Below are 23,945 nucleotides of genomic sequence, written 5' to 3'. Positions count from 1 at the left end.
TTCACAGTGTCTAGTGCTGGCACTATCGGGTTTTACAGAGGCAATTAATCAACTTGTCAATTAATTAAGCCATGCAAGTTGATAAATTGGTCAGCAAATAATCGCCAGATCCTAAGGAGCTGAAACCTAATCAGTAGTGTTCCGATGCTACAGCAAGAACTCGTGCTGGGACCTACAGTGTGCCAGGTACTCACAGTGCTCTAAGTCATTGACACTGGATGAAATGCATGAACTGGCCAACAGAAGTCCCACAGAACTCGTCCAGACAATGGGTTGTGTGGATTTGTTTTGCCGTAGGAGTCTGAACTATTCGAAGAATGTATGGTATCCATTGTAAACCTCCTGTGCTGTACTATAACACCTAGACTACATTTGACCCTTATTGTAGATGCAGTAACCATTTTCTTAGACTACTTTCTTGTCCCTCCTAATACAGTAATTTAATTGTGTAACCTAAACAGGAGTTCCCTTTTAAGGCTGTTGAACTGGGAGTACTCTGTGTCCATATTAGAGATTAAATCACTGGTAACTTGTTTTTCTCTGACTCTGTCTGCCCATGTCCAAGTCCACTGCTTCTAATAGGTTGTTTTCTAACCCTGCAAATGTCAGAAGGGGGCCTTGGGTCATAGCAGACCATGAACTCTGACTCTAGACTCTAGACTAAATAGTGTCTTTCTTGAGCTTAGATGACTGCCTACGGTTTTAAATTATACTTTTACTGAAATTATGACCTTTAATTCTCCCTGGACCTGAATGTGTCCTACAGGTTTTGCTAGTTCTCAGAAATGTTTCATGTCATTTCCTTTCACTTTGGTTTGCTAACCAGAAAAGTCGTAGTGAGATTGTTCTCATACCATTGCAAGAAAACAGCGTTGACTTGACAGTATGTATGGTGGGGGAGAGAGAGACACAGCCCCACTCGGTCACATGGGGCAGCTGCCAAATATCATTAAGATAAGTTAGATAAGTTCGGCTTTGGTGCTCAGCTTGTGTGAGTCTTGTGAACAGTCCTCTCTCCTCTCCGGCCACTCTGCGTCTCGTGAGTTCACAATCTGCAGAGTTCTACAGCGCGTCTCTTACTTCAGAAGGGCGTTGGGTAACAGTTATGCGCTCGAGAGCACCTGACTCGAGAACAGATCCGGGCCAAAGCAGGGCTGTAACCGGGCAAGCTCCCCTGCAGAAGCAGAACAATAATAACATAAGGCTTATTTGGCAGGAGCCTGCCAAAGCAGAGTTGATCAATTTCAACGACATCCAGTGGCTCAGTTGAGCAGATCAGAGGCAGTGGTCAGTGGTCAGTGGTCAGTGCTCAGTGGTCGGTGGTCGGTTGAGTTAAGAGTCAGACCCCTGAGAGTCTTCAGTCTGGGCCTCACCAGGCTCGGCCATGTGCCTTTCATCTCGCCGCTCATCATCGCTCGCCGTGGAATTGATGGAGCAAAAAACGATTGGCTTGGGAGAACGTCCACATAGTTTTCTAGGCTCATGTAGTTCATGATTGAAGGACTATCCCCTTAGCCTACACACACACACACACACACACACACACAGTCTCACATATGCGTGTGCACACACATGTCAGCACTAGGATTTGATTGTTAGGGCTGTGTGGTGTGTGTGTGTGTGTATGTGTGTCCATCGTCAAAGCGGAGTAGTTAAGCTGATTTTGCTTCAAGTTGCTGCGGTGGCTTTCAGTCTGATGCTTAGGTGAGCATACATGGAGACTGATTGGTGGTGGGAATTTATTTTCACAATTTGAGCTGCAGCTAAAGATTTTCTACTGTAGCCCCCCCCCCACACACACACATACACACACAAAGACCCCCCTTCAGTGCACAGTCAGCAGCTCATGAATTTACTCAGGGACTCACAGTTGCTATCTGTGTGTGTGTGTGTGTGTGTGTGTCTTACTGTAGGAGAGAACAGTGTGTGTGTGTGTGTGTGTGTATGTGTGTGTGTGTGTGTGTAAAGGGTCAATCAGAGAACTCTTGCAGCTGTCGAAGAAGAAACTGGCGTCTGGGGTATTGGCTAGGAGTATTGGGTAATAGGATTTTGGAGTGCGCTGATTCCATTACACAGCCTTCGTGGCTTTGTTGGAGTTGCGAAAGCAATTGACTTGGAAAAGGCAACAGAGACCCTGAGCCCACTGCCACACAAATTCTCGGACATAGCCAAATTTTTCCATGGCAATGGGCAGTTTCTCTGCAGTCTTTTTCAGTTATTGGAAGTGCTGCACTGAAGTAAACTGTTTAAGTGTTAAACACCCTGGTCCAAGTCTGACGGAAGGTTCTGGTGGTTTTCAGCCATTGGATTTACACACACACTATCTCTTTGTCTGGCTCCATGTGATTGTCAAAACTAGATTGATTTTAGTGTTCCCTAGTGTGTGAGGTAATACGCGGTGAATGAGGCCGCACTGGACTGCGCAGGTTTATTAATTAGAGATGAACTCACTAATGGGCTGTCCACGTTTCCTAGTGGGTCCCAAATGGAAAGCCTTGTTTCTTGCACAAGACACTTTCGGTACAGTTCAAGGTCTGTTGTAGCTTTATTAGTAAGGCTCCAAGGAATCACTGTTGTTGTTTTTTTCTTCACTTTAACTCCTCTACAGATCCTCGTCATTTTTGTCTGCAGTGTCTAAACATGTCATATTTTATAACAATATAAGGGTGTTATGTTGTAGTTTTACAGGCTTTGTCCGGTTGTGATCTGCAGTTGAAATAAAAAAAGATGACAGATTGTTGATTCCAGAAACCCCTCAATATTTCCCAACAGTGTTTTTAGCTGCTTGTCCGAGGGATTTGTGGAGTGATGTCCTTATTAGGTATGGTTCTCTTGCGGAACATACTTGTATCATGCATGCTTTGTGTGCACATGTGAGAGGGTTCATGTTTGTGTGCACATGTGATGTGAGAGTGTTCATGTGTGTGTGCACATATGTGAGTGTTCATGTTTGTGTGAGATTGTGCGTCATCCTTCATCCACTCATCCGCTGAGACAGGAAGAACCAGAAAAGCCAGCCTGTCCGAATGAAGAGAATGTAAATAATAAGCACTTGTTATTTGGCAGCCACATTTTGCCTGCCCTGTAGGTAAAGAGCCAAACGCTACTATCTCCTTATCAAATGACTGCAAGTTGTCTCACTCCGCGTTGGCCTCTTGGACCAGTCACTCACTCCATGATGTTAGCTGATTTAATGTGCCCGTTTATTTGATGTTTGTCTCCTTTCTCTCTGAGTCACTCAGATATGGTGATGGATTCTGTAGGTAAATTCAGCCATTGTCTTTCCTGTAGGCTCATTTCTTCTTCTCTCCCCCTTCCTCTTGGTGTGTGCGCCGTGATGTTATTGAACTGCCAGAGGAGGATTTTTTTTCTATTATGAATGAGCTTCAGTGATGAGGCTGAATGTGAAGTGCGTGCCAGGCAGCCTGCATAAATGGCCCACTGTATTAATCAAACATGCATGAAAATGTGTGTCAGGGTCCCTCCTCTCTCTCTCTCCCGTTCTCTCACTCTCTTTCTCTCTCTCACTCACTCACTCACTCACCCCCCTCCTCTCTTTTTCTCCATCTCTTTATTTTGCTCTCTCTCCCTCTCTCTCTCGCACTGCAGTAAAGTGGGTCAGTAGCGCTACGTGCGGAGAGAGCATGGCTGAGGACAGAGAGAGTGTGGCTTGGCAAGGAGAGAGTGCCTCACTGCAGCTATGGCGAGAGACGGAGAGGGCGTGAAAGAATGAAAGAGGGAGGGAGAGAGGGAAGGTGACTGTGGGCACGTGTGTGTATGCAGTATACATGTATGTGTATGTGTGTGTGTGAGGGAGAGAGAGACAGAGAACAAGAAAAGGTGTGCGTGGGTGTCCGAGACCGAGACACATTGAGGGGGGGGGAGAGAGAGGGAGGGAGGGAAGAAAGGAACAAGGGAATGCAGTGAGTGGACGCATTGAAACGCTTTGGGGGGTGGTCTACCGCTTTGCTGCATTGCAGCATTCGGGGGTCCCAGGCACGAGCAGCACCACCACCACCACGTACCACCCCTCAGCTCAGCAGCCTCCCCCACGCCACTCACCTGCACCTCACCTGGATAGGCTGCCTGGCCCCTGGGAGACCCTCGCACAGGGCAATCTCACTGCTCCTCATCCTCAGTTTGAGTGCTGTGTTAATGGTGGGCCATAGTTTAGGGATAACCAGTGTAAACGCACTGAGGTGACCTTGCTACGCCCTCGTTAAGGAAGGCATATTTTAAACGTCGTTACGCAAGCTCTCCACCGCTGCATTATGCAACAATTGCACTTATTTACACCAAGGGGTGCCTAATGCCTTGAATAACATGTTTACCTCACAGTGGACAGGGCTGGCTTTGAAAGTGCACTTTAAACGTTGGAACATCCGAAGGCAAGGTTCTAGAAAGAAGGAGTGGGAGGAGGCGGTCTTGTAATATCAGCTTTGAGCTGAACTACCTCTGTTTCCATTTGCTTAACAGCCCCTATGCTATAATGGTAGTGCTGAATTGTTATAGGTTGTTTTTCCCAGTTAAACCGGGATCCAGATGCAGATGCTTTTCTTAAGAAAAAGTCTGTGTCCAGTCACTCAATACATGTGCACATGTTAACACACACATATATACGTACGTACACACAGACACACACACACACACTAACGTACGTACACACACACACACACATGCATGTTCACAAACACATACACACACAGAAACACACTGAAAACATTCCCTCCAATTTCCTGCGGCATTAACCAGTCGATCTGCAAGGGGATTGAGGCTTTAGGGGATAGACCCTTTGCCTCTTGGCTGGTGGGTGTATCTGGCAAGTGTTTGGACTGCCAGACGCATGCAGACAGAATCCCTCAGATCTGTGTCAGTGTGTGTGTGTGTGTGTGTGTGTGTGTGTGTGTGTGTGTCAGTGTGTGTGTGTGTGTGTGTGTGTGTGTGTGTGTGTGTGTGTGTGTGTGCGCGCTTGCATATTTTTGCACAGGGTGGGGGCGGTGGTTACGAGGCTGAGAAGCACCATCAGGTTCTGCTTCGTTCCACGGGGTTACCCCTGGCAGAGCGAGGTCAGTGCGGTGCCGCTGATGTGGGATCACCAGAGGCCAGGGCTCTGAAGAGCCAGACCGGGGCAGGAGGGAATCCGATATCTGATATCCCTCCCCACAGCTACTTCCACGGGTGGCGGCCTGACCACCTGTCTGTTTCTGCCTGATCCCGCGCCCACCAGATGGGCTCCGGCCACTCCCCGCACCCACCCCCCCCCCCCCCCCCCACCTCCGTGAATGCATCTGCTCGTCTTACATGATGACGCCTTGTCTTTTGTTTACCAGGTCTATTTCCTGTAGTATTAGGGCAGGCCATATTTACCACATTTTTTGATGTCGCCATGTTGACTGCCACCCTGTATTTTCAAAGCAAGAGCAGGAAGGTCGGTAGGAATCAGTTGAACTCCCCTCGACATGAGACTGTGGCACTCTATCTGGAGAAGAAATCCATTCACAATTTCATCCATTCATTTCTTTCTTTCAACCTCTGTCTGTCTCTTTATTTCCTGTAGTCATCTTAGTGGTTGGAACCTCTGGGTCTGTGGCAAGGCTGGGGAAACGTGTGACCCGCTGCGTTGTCATAGCATTATTGTTTTCTGTGGTATTTGTTCATTCGCACAGCATGCAAGATGGCTAAGTGTGTGAATCATCCCTCCAGTACAGAAATGGAGCATGCTGTTCAATAATACAGAGATCTCAAGCAGGAATACTCTAGTCTAGTCCTTGATCTTCCTCCTTAAATGCCTTGGTGGGAGATGAGATTCATTTTGTTTCCAGGTAACCAGACTTTGTGTGTGTGTGTTGTGTGTTTTTTGTACCCCATGTGTGAGCGTGGCGGCTGTAGCACAGAGTTTTGGCGCTTAAGTGTTTGACTCAACATGGAGCTGCAGCCTCGGCTGGTGAGGCCAGACCGCATTGGGTTTACTCTGAGTGAAGGACACCGGGTGTGGCTCCTAGCACCGATGTGGCTGCTAGTGTTTAGAGTGTGGAGAAGGCAGCCAGCGTCAGGGTTTTGGCAGCCTCGTGGAGCATGGAGCAGACATCACTTCGTACATTCCCTGGCCTGGGTTTGTAGGTGGGGTGCAGGCTCACACACACACACACACAATCGTAGCACATGTTGAACCACAATATTTATTGAAAAGGTGTTGGTGTGAACCTATACTTTAGGTTTGCATAGCTGTGCCAGTTATGTTACACAGCTGAGCTGAGCGAGGCTGTCCAGTTTTTGACCTTCAGGCTAGTTGTGACCAAAAATGACTCATATATTTACTCTTAAAAACAACAGCTGCCTTCGCTGTTTCCTGGAGCTGTTTGACCACATCTGCATGGCCTTTCATGCTCTGCAAGAATGCCAGGGCGCCGAAGCCTTATCTTCGGAGGTACTCTACGCGTCCACTTTGACCTGCGCTGTCCAAATAATTGACGGCTGCAGGACATCTGCAGGGAAGAAACGAGAAACCATTACATCAGAAGAATGCAGAATGAATTTGAGTCTCACGCCCCTTTTTCTTCACACTGTGCTCCATGACTTCTGCACAGTAGGTCTGTTTGTACAGCCTGCCCCGGGGAGCCTGTTTCTTATTACTGCTAAGTTATAAAAACAAGATTATCTGAGCGTGTATTTATGTACAAATATATATATATGTGTGTGTGTGTGTGTGTGTGTGAAGAGAGAGGGAGGAAGAAAGGGAGGGATGGAGGGAGGGAGAGAGAGAGATTGATTGTCTAAATAGAGTCCGAGCCTGGACCCTCAGCCATGCCCCTCATTTGTGCGGCGCAGTCAACAGTTTGCCACGCTTGACTGGAGCTCTGTAGCGTTAGCGCAGCGCTCCTCTTCCATCCACTGAATCAGCGCGGTTGGCAGAGGACCGCCATTGTCCCGGCTCAGCCTGATAATAATCTGTCCACTATAGAGGGGTGAGAGGGCCAAGACTGGCCTAGATCCCCTGGAGCTGCACTGTGCCCTGTAAAGACCACGAGGGAGGAGGCATGAACTGAGGCTAGCATCTGTACAGCACAGTCCTTACTGTACAAAAAAAATGGGTTTCTTCTGTTTTTTTTTAATATATATTCTTTTCTGTGTAGTAAACGTGCTGAGGTGTTTTATATTAATTCTGTCACAGAGTGCAAAAACTTTAGGTCGTAAAAATGCAAATGTCATGCAGTTTTAATTCAAATAGGTTAAATATTTATCCATGTAAGATTTGCATACGCTTAAGTCGCAGACAGTTTTGTCTAAAGTCAATTAGCCCACAATTCATCTGTGTTTGAGCTCCACATGGGAAATTAAACTAGGATTATGATTTACGCCCTCTTCTGTCTTTCTATAGGATCTAAATGAAGAACTGATTCTTTCTTAACTTGTCTTAGTTTTATACTAACAAAACCCTCTGGAAGGGTGGAAACCTTCCCACTAATGAGCACCTTTCCCTTCCTAGTAATGTCTCACACAAAGAGACAGCTTCTTTGAGCAAACACAGACCTGTGAAGAAATGCTTGTGTATTTTGCAAGTAAACAGACTAATTGTTTGGAGTGCACACATCACACCCAGGACAGTAAACACACAGGGTTTGTGTGTGTGTGTGTGTGTGTGTGTGTGTGTGTGTGTGTGTGTGTGTGTGTGTGTGTGTGGGTGTGTGTGTGTGTGTGTGTGTGTGTGTGTGTGTGCTAAGAGCTGCTTGAGATGACCAATGATCAGAATAAATAAGTATTGTAAGGACCATAGAATTGGGTTGTTTCTGTAGCATGGACATTCTGTTCTAGCTTCCCACTGTAAGTAGGTCAGCTTATGCTACCATAGAAGTAATGAATGCACATCATCTGTGCACTTTGGGCTTAAGACCGTGTACAGGTTATGAATACTGGTTTCAATGGTTTCAACATAGAACTGCCATGCATTATATTCAGAGGATTGACCTACATGAAGCCATATGTCTACTCTCATTTACAATTATAGGAAGACATCTACAATGATGACAACAGAAGGATCAAAATAAAATAGACGCAGACAGACGTACACATATATGTTCATTGGAGCCATCTTTCCTTATGGGCATGTTTCCGTGTACAGTATCTCTGTAGTCTACTGTGGTGCGGCTGAGCACAGGCTTCATTTAGATGCATCTTAGTCTGAAAATGCCCTGTGGCAATGCTTCACACCCCCCCCCCCCCCCCCATTTCACCCTCTTCAAGGAGACATCTTTCTTCAGACTCTCCTGGGTGGAGGGAGAGAGAGAGAGAGAGAGATTGGGCATTGCAGATCAACCCAGGAGGGAAGAGGAAAGGGAACCCACCCCCCCCCCCATTTCTCTATCTCCCTGACATAGATGTTATAACTTCGCAACTGAAGAAGAATGGGGGGGGTCTTTAGGTTTTGCTCATTTTCAAACACCCCCGCAGCCTGGAGGCAGGGTATCTCAGTGTGTCTGTTTTGAAAGGAGGAATTTTATCGATAATCTGTCTGGGCTCAGATGAGTTTGCTGCATACTGCCCCGATTCCTCTCCCGTCGGGGTGAAAGACGAGCCCGCTCAATAAAACCTCCAAACAGACCGGGGCTAGGTCCACCAGCTGCACCCCTGCACTGCATTTACCCTGCATGGGGCAACTGATGTGAGGAGGAGGAGATGGATGGCTGGGCTTGAGTTTGCCTTTCTGGCTTTCATTCAGTCTTTGTTCCTTTCTGTCGTTCTTTGTTTCTTTCTCCTTATGTCTTTGTCTTTCTTTACTTCTTTCTTTCTTTCTTTCTTTCTTAGTGTATGTATTTGTTCTTGGTGTATATTTTTCTTTGTTTCGCACTTTGCACTCTTTGTAGACATACTGGAACTCTGTGTAAGAACTAAGACTGTGTAAGAACATTCCAGACACACACAGGCACACACACACACACACACACACACACACACACACACACACACACACACACACACACACACACACACAGGCACGCAGGCACACACAATCCTGTACCTCAGAAGAGGTGTGGTCATTAATTTGGCGCCCTCAGAGCCACATCCATCCCGTCCTCCTCCTCCTCCTCCTATTGATCTGGGTGCTGCCAATCCTCTCAGCGGCCTCTATAAATACCTGCCACTACTCAAGCCAATCATGGCATTATGGCCTGTCAATGGACCTGGCCCTGCTCTTCCTCATTACTTTCCCAGGTTGACCTCGGTCATACGTCTCTGTACCATCGAACGACAGGACGGGTCTGGATTTGCAGTTCAGTTCTGGGCTCGCTGAGAAATGTCTTATTGATATGTGAGAACCCAGTCCCCAACTCCCCCCACCCTTGGGGCCACCGCTTTGTTGCAGTCAGGCTTGTGAAACACGACACAGTGGGAGCATCAGGGCTGATTCAGAGAGGAGACGCCTCTTTCTCTGCTGCTTGTGGGCATGGAGATGGAACAGCGTTGCATTGTGGGCTTACGAAGCTCCCGGGCCTGGGATTGGGCCTCAGATGGATGTGGAAGTGACACCCACCGTAAAGTGTGAGCTGAAGGCTCCAGAGCTTTGTCTCGCCATGTTTACTGACAAGCCCGACAGATGGCCCTTAGCCAGCATCCGAGGCCAAAATTCGTATAGCTAAGGCCCAGGAAGTCTGAGTGGTGGGTGGGTGTCTACAAGACTCTCTGTCTCGCTTTGTTTGTGTGTCAAAGGGTGCATTTGAATTTGGTGAGTTTGAAGAAACTACAGCTCTTGCATGACTTTTAGATCTTCCTCTCAATCTGCACATCTCAATCTTCTTACATCACACACACACACACACACACACACACACACACAGACACACACACACACACTGCAAACCTTCACCCTTCAACAGGGGTTATTTTCTGAGCGAAGCTGAGTTCCAATGCTTGTAGTGAAAGAGAAACATTGAAGGTATCTCAGAGTTCTTCCCCCTCCTGTGGGTGCAGGCTGTGTCATTATGTTTTCTCCACAGTCAGTTGTGAATGAAACAACATCTTCATCAACATCAAAACAAAACCTTAAGACAGGTGATATACCGATTGAAAAACAAATGAAAGACCATTTTCACTCAAGGAGAGGGTGCTGTTTTCAGCATGAAAGCTCAGACCACCACCCCCCCCCCCCCCCCCCCCACCGGTTTCAGTGCTGGCCTTTAATGACACGGCGTGCACCACACTCAGGGCCATTCCACATGATGAAAGCCCCAGCATGTTTATGGCCCTTTCAGGGGATTGTGGAGATTTTCCCCTGTTAGGAGATGAAACAAAGGAAAGGACACACACAGACACAGGCACACACAGACACACACACAGGCACAGACACACCTAGACACACCTAGACACACACAGACACACACAGACACACACACAGACACAGGCACACACAGACACAGGCACACACACACACACACACAGGCACACACAGACACACACAGACACACACAGACACAGACACACCTAGACACACAGACACACAGACACAGGCAGACACACACACAGACACAGGCACAGGCACACACAGGCACAGACACACAGGCACAGGCACACACACACACAGACACACACAGACACAGACACACCTAGACACACAGACACACAGACACAGGCAGACACACACACAGACACAGGCACAGGCACACACAGGCACAGACACACAGGCACAGGCACACACACACACACACACACACAGGCAAAGGCACACACAGAGTCTTTCTCAGTAAGGGAGTCACACACACGCTTACCCACATGGGGCAGCCTGCATGGAAATGGCTGGATCACTGGGAGGCTCTTGAGAATCACTCAGTCTAACGGCCCGTCTGTCAGTTATGATAATAACAGTGGTAGCCGCTGAAGCTGCGGCGGATATTGCTTGCTGTATTTTCTCCTGCTGTTGTCAGTTATTGTGTTACCTACCCAGTGAAATATTACTCCACATTAAAAAACGTGCTTTATCTGTTCTGAGCAAAATGTCTAACTGCATCTCACCCTTTCTCTCTCTCTCTCTCTCTCTCAGATGTGTCGTGGTGTTGTTGAACCCCAAAAAGAACAAGCAGCATCACATTGTCAACAGCTTCAGGTATGACTTCAGTTTCTCTCCATCTCCTGGAGGCAATGGACAATAAGCCACATGAGAAATACTATTAATAACCTAATGGTTTATCCCAAACATATACAGTAACTGCACAAGTGCCTTGGATGATTTGCAATGAATGCAATGCCTACCTCATATGTAAGACAGTCACCCTATATATATTGCCTCTTAATCTAGCATTGTCTTTCATACCAACTTGCTATTCTAATGCTTCTGTTATATTTAACCCTGTTAGTTCGTTGCCATATGATGCCCTGCCCGTTTGGTCCTCAGCTGGCTGCATAATTGACACAGGCCGGTCAGCCTGGTCATTATCACCCCCTTTTAATCGAACACCAAAGAGCTCCATGATTATGGAGGCTGCCAGCCCCCGACCTCAAAGCCAAGCCGCAGCTGCCCCCTAGCCTAGACTCTGTGCTCCTCAGCTGCAGAAGCCACTGGACCTGGACCACCTGTTTGACAACTGCTAGGGTTAGCCTAGGCTAATTGGGATCTCTGATACCCATGTGAAGGCGTAGAGATGGTTCAGGAAACTGTAGGGCTTATTTAAATGCATAGAAGCATACAGGAGTTAGATCTGTCTGTTAGATATGCCTGTTCTCCACTGTAGGGAAATGCAAATAGGTAGTTTTAGCAGACCCACATCTGAGTGGAAAACTAACCACTTAGCTTGAGTTACAAAGTGGTGATTATGAGATTTTCGCAAGGTTCCTTTTAACAGGCCAGAACAGTCAGGAACAAACAGCCTTGAGTTGAGCTTGTTTACTTTTCGTATTATCGTTGGCGGCCTTTAAGCAAGGCCGAACCTGTTGACATACCACAAGCCAGGACATGTTTCTCTGACACAGAATGATCCGTGCTGACTAAAGCTGACTGTGTCGTGGGGACGCTCCTTAGGGAACATCTCCAGTGCACAGGTCACTTAAATGACTAATGGCCGTACACTGAACTGTATATGTTTAGGGGTTTCTGCTACGCAGAAGTCTCTTAGAATACAGAAGGGGTCTTTTCCTGTACGCGAGCGAGCGCATTTATAGGTCACGCTGGATTGGAGTGCAGCCCATTGTCATTGTGGAGCAGACAGGAAGCTGGTGGAGGGAGGCCAGGATGCATTCACTTCAGCAGCACTCTCAATACTTCCTCTTCCTCCCCCCTCTCTTTCTCTCTCTGTCTCCTGTCTCTTTCTCTCTCTCTCTCTTTCTCCTCACAGGAAAACCATCACCACTGTGTCCTTTTCTCCGGATGGGAAGTATGTGGTCACTGGAGAGGTGAGCCCCCAAGACCTTCAGTCTGACGTGTTATGTGAAGTGTTGGAAAGCGAGCCTAGCCTTGAGCCTTTAGCGTTTAGCATTCACCATATTACATTTAGAAGGCAGTGCTCACATACAGTAAACATCGCTCATGTGCCTCGGCTCAGCTGGTTGTGTGCGCTCCTGCTGTGACAGGATCTGGGGTCTGAGTCTGTACAGTGGGTGAAAAGAAAGCAAACATCATTCTGTAAGAAGTGTGCAGTTTGCCTCCATAATAGTTTGCATAATAGTCACTGCTAGAGTGCTGTTGTGGTGAATCCCCCATTTGCAATCTCCAATCTCGTTGTAAAAGCATCTGGTTGGTGTAACATAAAAGAGCACTAACACCAAAGCCCTGATTCTAGAACAGTATGGCTGCTTTCCAGTCTATTAGCAAAGATTTTTTTTAGCAACCAACTGCGATGTCTACCCGCATCTGTAATTCAGATATATTTCAGATGCCACGCCTCTGTAATCCCATCAGCGCTGTGTTGAAAGTGTTTTTGTAATCCAGCACAAAACAACAGATTAAATTGCAAATTCTGTGTGCCGTGAGGAAACTGGTACTCCATGGTGTCACCTGCACCTCTAGCTGTGTCTGTCGTTACACATTTGAGGGGTATTTTGATTGAGCTCGATAGCAAAGCCCTGTAATTGCCGTGGTGGGGGGGATGTGCACTCGTCCTCTCTGTCACTCTGTCTTTCGCTTCCTTCGCGTGGATCGCACTCAACCCCTTCTTGCTGGCGGTGTCTCCCATCAAGAGAGGCAGGCTAATCCTTTCCATTTGGTGTTAGCATATTAGTCAAGTGTGCGAATGCGAAGTGTGAGCGTGTGTGCGTACCGCTGTTGCCATGGTTGCGCGCGGGGAGGGGGGGGCACAGTGCCAGCCTACACACAGACTCTCCAGCCTGCTGTCAGGGAGAGGTGAACGGAGGCGAGAAACGAGAGGAGGTTGGAGAGAGAGAGTGAGAGTGAGAGAGTGAGAGTGAGAAGAAGAGAAGGGGTGAAAGGAGGTAGAAAGCAAAAGATTTGTAAGGCCGTCTCAGACAGAAAAGGGCACAGGCTGGTTCTGGTGACACGCAAAGACGGGGAGCTGAAAAGAGAATTGATAAAGGAGAAGAGAGTTGAAGAAAAGAAGAGAGGGAGCGAGCGAGCGAGTGAGATTTGGGCAGAAGGGACCCAGCGGGTGGCTTCTACCCCTATGCCACCCCTCCTCCCCCTTCTCTTAGACTCCTACACGGGGAGCCCTTTCCCCGCCAGCCCCAGCCTCCGTCTGTAAACCCCGTCAGCTTAGAGGATCAGCAGCTGCTGCCTGTTTCCACCGCCTCTGTTTGTTTCTTATTAGGCCCGCTGCCCCCGGAGTGCACCATGACACCTCGTCCCCCGTCACTGCCAACTTCAAGTTCGCCTGTGGCCCTGCTCCTCTCTGCTCTGCTTTGCTTGAGCGAGCTCCCTCTCAAACACAACCCCAGCCCAATATTTATAAACCCCCGGTGAAAACAACAGCCCTGCGCATGAGAGTCTTTTCATGGCTGTCTGGTGCCGTCACGGCTGACTTAAGTGCTGAGATAGCCGCTGAAGAGTTATCATTGTAGCGGGAGGTTTATAGATACACTGGGGGCTTTCTAAACCCACCTGCGTCAAAACAGTTAAAGGACCCTGTGGCCTGGTCGCTGATGTTCGGCGCTAAATCCTCGCCCGTCCCCATTTTGTCACCCATGATCTTCAGTGCTCGATCGTGTTGCGTAAGGGAGATAAAGGCTCTAATCAAACCGCCACGTGTTGGAGGTGGCTGGAGTGCAGTGTTGTGTAAAGTCAGCACGGTTGTCTCAGTGTGTCTCTGTGGGTATGATGATGTGTGTCTCCGTACTAAGCAGTTTGAATATCTCCACTTCTTGCTTTGCATAGATTAAACGTATTACTCATCTTTCAGTATGCATGTCTGCCTTTGCCTCAATGTCTCTGTCTCTCACATGCCTATACTATTTTCTTTATTTTTTTTCTCTCTCTCCCTCTCTCTCTTTCTTTCTCTTCCTTCACCTTTCTCCACCTCTCACACACACTCTGATTTGTTAATTGAAAATGAGATTGAAATGCATAGTTGTTATGGAATACATAATGTCAATATACAGCACCAATCCAAGGCACTAATGTAAATACACAAAACATTTTAGAGTTCCCACAGGCATGTAAATCCTGGAAAAGTTATGGAATTTCGAAATCCCATACCTTTGACGTATTCACTAAATTCACTCTCCCTCCGTCTCTGGTTCTGTGTTCCCCTCGGTTCTCCGGTCCAGAGTGGGCACATGCCGGCGGTGCGGGTGTGGGAGGTGGCGGAGCGGACACAGGTGGCGGAGCTCCAGGAGCACAAGTATGGAATCTCCTGCGTGGCCTTCTCCCCCAACAGCAAGTACATCATCAGCGTGGGCTACCAGCACGACATGATCATCAACGTCTGGGCCTGGAAGGTGACTAAAGCTCCTCCTCATAGAGCTATGTCTGGTAGAGGAAAGGGCTACCTAGATCATAGTTCATAGGTCATAGGGTCCATCCCCAGAGAGCACACATACTGATGAACATGTGTATCTGTGCAATACTGTTAGTCACAGTGGATAAAAGTGTGTGCTAAATAAATACATTTATATGTAAGTGTAGGGCCCAGCTTCGCAGATTTTTTTTGTTTTGAATGACAAATATATTTTGTACAAAGAGTGCCAGTTTAATAAATGTGTACACTGCTCTGGTTAAATACTAAAGAACTACCAAGTCTACCTCCTTGACAGATCTCTTTCATCTATTGAGGGTCTATTCTGAGCTTGTTTCCTTTTTTCATTTCCACACAGGAAATGCTGATTACACAAATGCCAAAACTAATTTCTGCCCTTGTCCCTCTCCCTGTGTCCCTGTCCAACACACTTATCCTTCCAGAAAAACGTTGTGGTGGCTTCCAACAAGGTGTCCAGCAAAGTGACGGCCGTGTCCTTCTCTGAATGCAGCTCTTACTTCGTCACGGCAGGGAACCGACACGTCAAGTTCTGGTACCTGGATCACACCAAGTCCTCCAAGGTCTGTTTGCCAAAAGAACACTTTCCCCTCGACCTCTGCACCCCAAATCCTCTGACCACAAACCACGTTTCTCTTGCTCGTGTGGGAAAGTCCGTTTCGGGTCTTTATTGATCCCAGAGCCTTGGTCCTGTGGGGTTTCAATGCGGTGGAGAAACATGCTGAGCCAGTGGCGGGTTCAGTTCAATGTCGGTCAGGGAAGAGTCAGGCGAAAGTGCACATGAGATGTATAATGCAAATGATCAAAAGTTCTACCACCCCGACACCCTCATGTCAGCTCGGCTCACTGCAGTGTAGATGATTCCAGCGTTATTGGCATCTCATTTTCGCTGAGAAACCAGAATGCTTAATACGGTATTCCACACCAAAAATACTGACTCGGCATGGAGTTTTCTCCATGTTTTGAGCGCAAATGAAAGATCCTTGATTCTAGATGGGCTTATTCCTCAGAATTTGACTGCCTTTTTCCCAAGAGGCATCCCAACTCAAAGCAGCATTACAGGTTACCTCCTTTCTGCAATTGCAAGCTGCTTTAAGTCAAGTAATGCATTTGAGTAATGATTTTTTTCACAGATTATATTTTAAGTCTTAGTTTTTTGCATCCGATTAATTCATTGAATAACATTCACAGTTGCATACTACTTTGCTTCCTGATGCGATTGTGAAGGGCGTGTTTTTGGATTGATTTTGTTACGAGTGGCGAGTGTGTCGCGAGTGTTTACTGAAAGTGCCCCCATCCCAATCTGCCCTCAGGTGAACGCCACCGTGCCCCTGCTGGGCCGCTCCGGTCTGCTGGGCGAGCTGCGCAACAACTTCTTCAGCGACGTGGCGTGTGGGAAGGGCCGCAAGGCCGACAGCACCTTCTGCATCACCACCTCGGGCCTGCTGTGCGAGTTCAACGACAAGCGTCTGCTGGACAAGTGGGTGGAGCTGCGGGTGAGTTTGGCCTCATCCATTCATCCGTGGACAAATGTGGAGACCAGCCATGCCTTGCCCTAGATAAACTACACTCAAGTGGGCAGAGACTAGCCCCTCGATTAGCAACAAACATACCAGTCAGAGGCAATTCATTGACTACTCCAAAGCTGACTCATGTACCTGAACAGCTATAGCCTGTTAGTGTTGTTTTCCTCTCAGGATTAAGAGCTTGCTGAGGTTGAGCGGCACAGCTTAAAGGCTCTGCCCCCAGTGAAGGAGTGGCCTGAGTTGGATTGTGTATAGGAGGATCCTGATACCCTAAGTCTGCTTCACCAGATATTCTGTTACAAAATGTGTTCCCTTTGGAAATAAATGGTTCCTAAGGTTCAGCAGACGGCACAGCGATGAGTGTTTTGATCCCAGGGTGTGCGTCATTAAGGTGTATGGCCTAATGGAGGTCTGATGCAGTACCTCCAACTCCTCTCATGGGCTTCGTCGGCTAAATGTTTGTCATTCCCAAATCCCAGCTGTCTCTCTCGTGAGGGGAGGCCCTGCTGTGTGTGTGTGTCATTTTTAGCCAGTGTGTGTCTGTGTGTGTCTGTCTGTGTGTGTGTCTGTGTGTGTCTGTGTGTCTGTGTGAGTGTGTGTGTGTGTCTGTGTGAGTGTGTGTCTGTGTGTGTCTGTGTGTCTGTGTGTCTGTGTGAGTGTGTGTGTGTGTCTGTGTGAGTGTGTGTGTGTGTGTGTGTGAGTGTCTGTGTGAGTGTCTGTGTGTGTGTGTGTTTGTGAGTGTCTGTGTGTGTGTCTGTGTGAGTGTGTGTGTGTGTCTGTGTGAGTGTGTGTGTGTGTGTGAGTGTCTGTGTGAGTGTCTGTGTGTGTGTGTGTTTGTGTGTGTGTGTCTGTGTGTGTGTGTGTGTGTGTGTGTGTGTGTGTGTGTGTGTGTGTGTGTGTGTGTCTGTCTGTATGTGTGTGTGTGAAGCTGAGCACGTGTTAATCTTCCCATGCCGCTGTCTAATATTAGTGTGTTGTGCTTCTTCTCTCCTTACACACTGTCCAGAAAAACGACAGTATCACAGTAAGTCGCTTATCTGTGCTGCAGTTGTCGCCTCAGTGTCACATCTTAAAGCCCCACCCCCCTCAAACTCTCCTGTCAGTGCCACTGTTCATTGGCTGGGGACCCTAGAGCACCACTGTCAATCACGCCCAGCTGTCCATTCCATCGGGTGCTTGATGTCGGAGGTCATCGTTATGCTAATCATTGTAGACTAATGCATTTCCTCATTACAGTCCCCTCTCACTCTTCGTCAATCACTTCGTCTTCACACTTCATCCAGTGCGTGGTGGTTTCCCACCGGACGGTGGCATTTTGGAGTCCGTTCTTGTGGTGGCTTCATCTGCGCCTAACTTTTGTTTTCTGCTGAGCTGTGAGAACAGAGGACCACACTGAGGTTAACCTTGCATCTGTTGGACGGTGATGGTGATGATTTATTCATACCCACAGAACCTGGTTCCATTTTTTGGGTCTACGTGCAAACTGAGAACCTTTTAGATGGCTATTCAGAGTGAAAAGGGCCAACATAGATGTAATGGGCCTGTTTTTCCCTCCAGGCATGAGGAGAGTGCATGACTCCCGCTGACGTTTAGTGAGATTTGAATGACCTCGGGGTGAACTCAACATCCCCCCATCCACCCCCCCAAAAACACAGCCCGGATCCAGAGCACAGATCCAATCTAGATAGCAGATAGGGTGGCTGCACCCGTGCGCTAATAGTCAAACTGGGTCGCAGTCAGAGCAGGTGGGCACCCTCTCACAGTCCAGTCTTTGTGGAAGCCCACCGCTGCCTGGCTACATTGGAGTGAACGAGACGGGGAAAGAGAGAGAAAGATGGAGCGGAGAAAAAAAAGGAGGGGGAGACAATGTCCTCTCTGTCTTACGCTTCATTGGCTACAAGAGCATGGCATTCCATTCCATGATTTGATCATCAACAAGAAGGACAAAAAAAATAATAACCTGACCCAAAATTGATTCCTACCCATCATAAATATTCCCTCCATGTTTATTGCTGACTTTGTGCATAAAGATTGAGTCTCTGGGTTAATTGGATTAAATAACTATTCAATGAGTGGCAAACGCTCATCTTAAATGAAGTCGCTCTTACATCTTCAAGGGGCCCCTGTGCGTTGACCCGTGATGTTCAAAAATTAGTTTTTGATCGCAAACGGCTAAGGGGTCCGGAGGAGAAGGAGAGAAATGAAAGCATGTGACACTCTGACATTCTTGCATGGATAAAATGGCACCCGCGCAGAGGCACCAAGAGCCGGTCCCCTTGATCTCAAAAGAGCTCATGAAACGAAATCTCACTCTCTCCTTTCTCCTGGAAGCTGGGACAGAATTTCAGATCACTGCCTAAAGCACAAAAATCCCACTGCGCTCACCACCGCCACCCTTGCACATGAACCAGTCATCACTGCATTAAACCATTCTCCACTTTACAAGCTGTTTTTTTCCTCCAGTTTATTCTCACTTAGTAGAGGGGAGGTTTTATTAAAGCGCCAGTGGGTCCTTGGTGGGGAGGGAGAGGGCCTGTAGACCTGTGGCTCTGGATACACATCTCAATCTCATGAGCTCATCTCCCTCTCACTGGGGCACACGATCCACAGCATTAAGCTCAGTGGATTGATACTCATTCCTTTCTCTCTCTTTCTCTCTCCGTCTCTTTCTGTCTCTCTCCCTCTCCCTCTCTCTCTCTGTCTCTCTCTCTCTTTCTTTCCAGACCACCATGGCCACCTCTCTGTCTGTGACGGAGGACCTGATCTTCTGTGGCTGTGCTGATGGCACAGTGAGGGCCTTCAGCCCCATCAACCTGCACTTCATATGCACACTGCCCCGGCCCCACAGCCTGGGGACAGACATCGCCACCGTGGTGGAGGCCAGGTGAGGCCCGTATGCACGACACATCAAACAACACACACACACTCACACATTTGCACAGTGTGTTCCCAAGGTAAATGAATAGAACAGTGCCGATGGACGAAAGGAACTGATGTCTGTCATGGTTCTGTGCCGTTACCAGTGATGAAAGATAAGTCCGGTGGAACTGGCCTTACTACATTCGTCAGCTGACTCATGGTGAAAACAAAGACATAGTTTACGTACAAACAGCTAGATCCTGTCTAGGTCCTTTTGGAGGGCCTCATGGAACATACTCTACTCAAGTGCCTGTGGTCTGAGGACTATATTGTTATAAAATATCCAGTGTTTGGAAGTCCAAAGGTCTGCAGGTTTCACAGAGCACAAAAAGACTGTGGTGATTACATGCTTTTCATTGTATTTCACAGTGCACGGTATGCACAGTGCTGTCGGATATAGCAAGAAATCCAATCCACTGCATTGTGTACGTGGCAGCGGGAATTAAGGCCTTTTATCAATGTTGTGGCTATCCACTGAAAATGTCACTGAGATCATACGCGGGGTATGACGAACGGCTCCATTGTAGCCCAGAGCAGCTTGTGTATCTGGTCAGTGCTGAGGCAGCAGTCCAGACTGGCGTAGCTTGGTATGGTATCCAGCTCACATCTAATGCCATGCATATGCAAAAAGCTTTTCAGAGCCATCTCAGGAAAGAAAAGCAATTTCCTCAATCCCTCTCTCTCTCTCTCTCTCTCTCTCTCTCTCTCTGTCCCTCCCCCCCTTTTGTAAACGTATTTGGGTTGTATGTTTGTGTATTCGTCTCCAGCCTGGACATATGCTGTGTACAGGTCCATCTGTGGGCTTGTTTGTCCTCTAGAGGCCCTTCAGAAAATGTCTGCTTGACAGGAGCATGCAAGCTCTGCTCATAAATATGTAGAGAGTTTGGTTGGGATTTTTTTTCTGCTCTTCTGTTTTCCGTGTGTGTGTTTGGGTGTTGGTGTGGGTGTGCATGAGTGAGCAAGTGAGTGTGCGTGAGTTAGTGCAGGCCTTTTTGTCACTCTGCGTGCTTGTGTGTACAGGTGTGTGTGTGTGTGTGTGTGTGTGTGTGTGTGTGTGTGTGTGTGTGTGTGTGTCAAGTTAGGGGCGTGTAGTTTGACACGGCATGGTCAAGCTTCTCAGCTGCAGAGGGATTTTTTATGTCCCACCGGAACATTCCATCTGCAGTTGCAGGCCAGCTGAGCCGCCAGTGCTGCTGTGCAGCTAGTCACTAAGAAACTGTTGCCATTGTTACGGTCTTCTCATTTAACTGCTCTTGTCTTAGTTACAACATTAGACACCAGCACTGTGTTATGGTACAACACTGTCCTTTAAGGAAACATTGGACTGTGCTAGATTTATTGGAAATATGCATTCAACATTTTTAAGTTAATTATTAGTTATTGAGTCAATACAAAGAGGATAAACAAGAGAGGATGAAATCTTTAAATGCGCCACATTTCAGTCTCTCCTGTTTTCATTTTCCCATCAGCCACCTCTTCAACTACAAGACAGACGCACGGTACCCAGACACGGTGGCCGTGTCGTATGACCCGACGAACCGCTGGCTGTCGTGCGTGTACAACGACCACAGCCTGTATGTGTGGGACGTGAGGGACCTCCGGAAGGTGGGGAAGGTCTACTCGGCCCTCTACCACTCGGCCTGCGTGTGGAGCGTGGAGGTAGGGCATGCTAATGTGTGTAAGGGGGGCAGGTACTGATTTTATGGGGCGTACAGGGGCCAAGATACCTTCAGGTCTGGTGAGACATTTTAAAGCTGCTGTACTGGAGGTGGGAGACCTGTGTGTGTGTGTGTGTGTGTGTGTGTGTGTGTGTGTGTGTGTGTGTGTGTGTGTGTGTGTGTGTGTGTGTGTGTGTGTGTGTGTGTGTGTGTGTGTGTGTGTGTGTGTGTGTGTGTGTGTGTGTGTGTGTGTGTGTGTGTGTGTGTGTGTGTGTGTGTGTGTGGAGATTTAGAGTGTAAGGGAGAGAATGAATGACATATTTATGTCACTGATGGACACAAGGTTAATTGACAACACATGCAAGATCCAGTAATCACTGTAAACTGTCATTAGTTACTGTAGCAAGCAGTTATTGGTGTCATTGCAGTGTTATATTGCCATTATATGTAATGGTTTTGACAGCCTTTCGAAGTTTAGATGCCATAAATGATCTGTGCTAATTAACTGATCTGAAAAACTGTCATAAGCATAGCCAATAATATTTATTATACACCATTATATGCCATGATGATGGAACGTGGTAACTGCTATGACATGTTCAGGACATGTTTATGATGAAGTTGTGTTACTCATGCAGAGCGGGTTTCAGGTAGAGTTATCCTAGTTACTTGGCCTAGAGATGATATTTTATACATGTCACTGGGTCCGTAGACTTGCCCTGTTTCCCCCAACTTGGCCACACTTGGTCTCCACATATGACCTACATTTAATGATAAATAATAGATCCTATTGGAGCGGAGCTGGGGAGTACTGGCGTGAAAGTTCATTAAAGTTTATATTATGCGTCCTCAGATGTATCCAGAGACCAGAGAAGGGGAGCAGCCATGTTTGCCCCTCGGCTCCTTCCTCACCTGCTCCTCAGACAACACCGTCCGCCTGTGGAACACGGATGCACACAACGCCAGCCTAAGCCGCAATGTCATCAGCAACGTGAGTGAGGGAAGACCTGCCTGTCTAACCGCCTGCTGCCCTCACCTGATGCCTAGTGTCAGACACATCTAACCGCCTGCTGCCCTCACCTGATGCCTAGTGTCAGGCACATCTAACCGCCTGCTGCCCTCACCTGATGCCTAGTGTCAGGCACATCTAACAGCCTGCTGCCCTCACCTGATGCCTAGTGTCAGGCACATCTAACCGCCTGCTGCCCTCACCTGATGCCTAGTGTCAGGCACATCTAACAGCCTGCTGCCTAGTGTCAGGCACATTCATACTAGGCTGAAGGAGGTCACCATGATCTGTAGATCTGCACTTAAATGTGAGGTAGTTCTTTATGCTGGACAGTCAACGTCCGGTTGGACTTTTTCTATCCTTCCAGTTCTATCCAACCTGTTCCTGGTTCTGCAGGTCAAAAACCTAGTTATGTTATGTGGTCAGAATGAAACATGTAGGACCTTAACCACTTAACCGCCTGCTGCCTGCGAGTTGGCTGAGGGAGGTAGCCATGATTCTAGAGCTCTGTTTTAACTAAGAGGCTGGGGTGGTTCTTGATCCCAGATGGGTCACCTCTGATGTTTTTTTTTTCCATCATTCCTGGTCTGTTTCAAGTAGTCTATAAGTAACCAAGTTCTGATTCTGGAGGTCAAAAGAATAGGCATGTGGTCATTATTAAAACATGGTTTAAAGTTGGTATGAGGCTGGTATTGTTTTTTGCTGTGTCTTTTCAAAGAATTTGAGAGGACTTCAGTTCCTACTTCAGTCACATGATCTACAGAGGGCTATTGATGTTTTTCTCTCAGTCCAAAAGGGCACCTTGGAAAGTGACTTTCCCCTAAAAAAAAACCCACGCAGATTGGCTCTATACTAGGCATTCTCCACCCAATCCATAAGCCGTCAATAGACTGCGTTAGAGTTTTCTACATGGACAGACACTTTCCCTTGAACTGCTTGAGCAGGTGCACCGTATGGATTCCACTGACACCATTCTCACCTCAGAGCTTTTAGCGCTCTCTCTCTCCCCCGCCTTACTTTCACACCTGTGGAAGACTGAAGATGTAGTCCTCCTCTCACGCAGATTTCCCCCTGGTCTTACAGCACACCTTATTTAGCGAAACTAAATTGGAAGCTGTAGCAATTTAGACCGTATTTCTTTCCTCCCATAGAGCTGTGCTTGTTACACTGTCATTTGAAAAGGCCACTGAAAAACAGGAACCTATTTTGCTTTTTCATATTGACTGGTCTAATGTGAAATGCATCTATGAGCTGTTACTACTGAATTAGGGTTGCTTTTCATTGAGGAGATTTTTCCTCATTTAGGATATCCATGTGAACTGCTGTTTGTGTTGTTGTGGTTGTAGGACCTGCAGAAGGTCATCTACATGGACAACAGCACTTCTGCGCTGGTGGACCCCGACTGCACCGACGGCAACACAGAGAAGGCCGACCCACAGACGTCCGAGAACCGCACGGGCATCAGGACCATGTGCGTCAGCCCGGATGGCCAGCACCTGGCCACTGGGGACCGCAACGGCACCTTGAGGTACGGAACCGCGAAATGGAAGAACAAAAAAAAACAACAACAACAAGGCTTCTTCCTCTTTGTTCCGCATCATGCCTCTGCTCCTCCGCCTGAAAATGATTCCTGTTAATTGCCCTACAGAGGGCTGGGTGGTGTGTGTGTGTGTGTGTGTGTGTGTGTGTGTGTGTGTGTGTGTGTGTGTGTGTGAGAGAGAAAGAGAGAGGGGGGGGGGGGGTGTTCATGACTTTGTGTGTGTGTATCTGATCATGTTTTGTGTGTGTGTGTGAGAGAGAGGAGAGAGAGGGGGGGGGGGAGCCATGCTTGTTTTTGCGAGGTGTCAGGCGTAAAACGGGTAGCTCAGCGTGCACTAATGTGAGCTGCATGGTCCAGTGGTGTGTGCAGATTACTGCAAGGCCACTT

The 23,945-nt window shown here is 47.8% G+C and overlaps 1 protein-coding gene across 1 annotated transcript in view; it reads left to right on the top strand.

The window, feature by feature from the left end:
• Positions 1 to 23,945, top strand: part of mapkbp1 (mitogen-activated protein kinase binding protein 1) — a gene marked incomplete at both ends in the record, with an annotated part of 45,791 nt that overhangs the window by 6,080 nt on the left and 15,766 nt on the right. The window contains 10 exons of the mRNA XM_080850069.1: positions 11,033 to 11,095; positions 12,321 to 12,378; positions 14,701 to 14,871; positions 15,332 to 15,469; positions 16,220 to 16,402; positions 17,439 to 17,456; positions 19,156 to 19,316; positions 20,821 to 21,010; positions 21,863 to 22,000; positions 23,365 to 23,546. Of these exons, the coding sequence (XP_080706195.1) occupies positions 11,033 to 11,095; positions 12,321 to 12,378; positions 14,701 to 14,871; positions 15,332 to 15,469; positions 16,220 to 16,402; positions 17,439 to 17,456; positions 19,156 to 19,316; positions 20,821 to 21,010; positions 21,863 to 22,000; positions 23,365 to 23,546 (1,302 nt within the window). The remainder of the gene's footprint in view (positions 1 to 11,032; positions 11,096 to 12,320; positions 12,379 to 14,700; positions 14,872 to 15,331; positions 15,470 to 16,219; positions 16,403 to 17,438; positions 17,457 to 19,155; positions 19,317 to 20,820; positions 21,011 to 21,862; positions 22,001 to 23,364; positions 23,547 to 23,945) is intronic.

This window comes from Sprattus sprattus, assembly GCF_963457725.1.
Source record: "Sprattus sprattus genome assembly, chromosome: 13".
NCBI lineage: Eukaryota > Metazoa > Chordata > Actinopteri > Clupeiformes > Clupeidae > Sprattus > Sprattus sprattus.
This window is presented reverse-complemented; position numbering and strand designations above follow the sequence as displayed.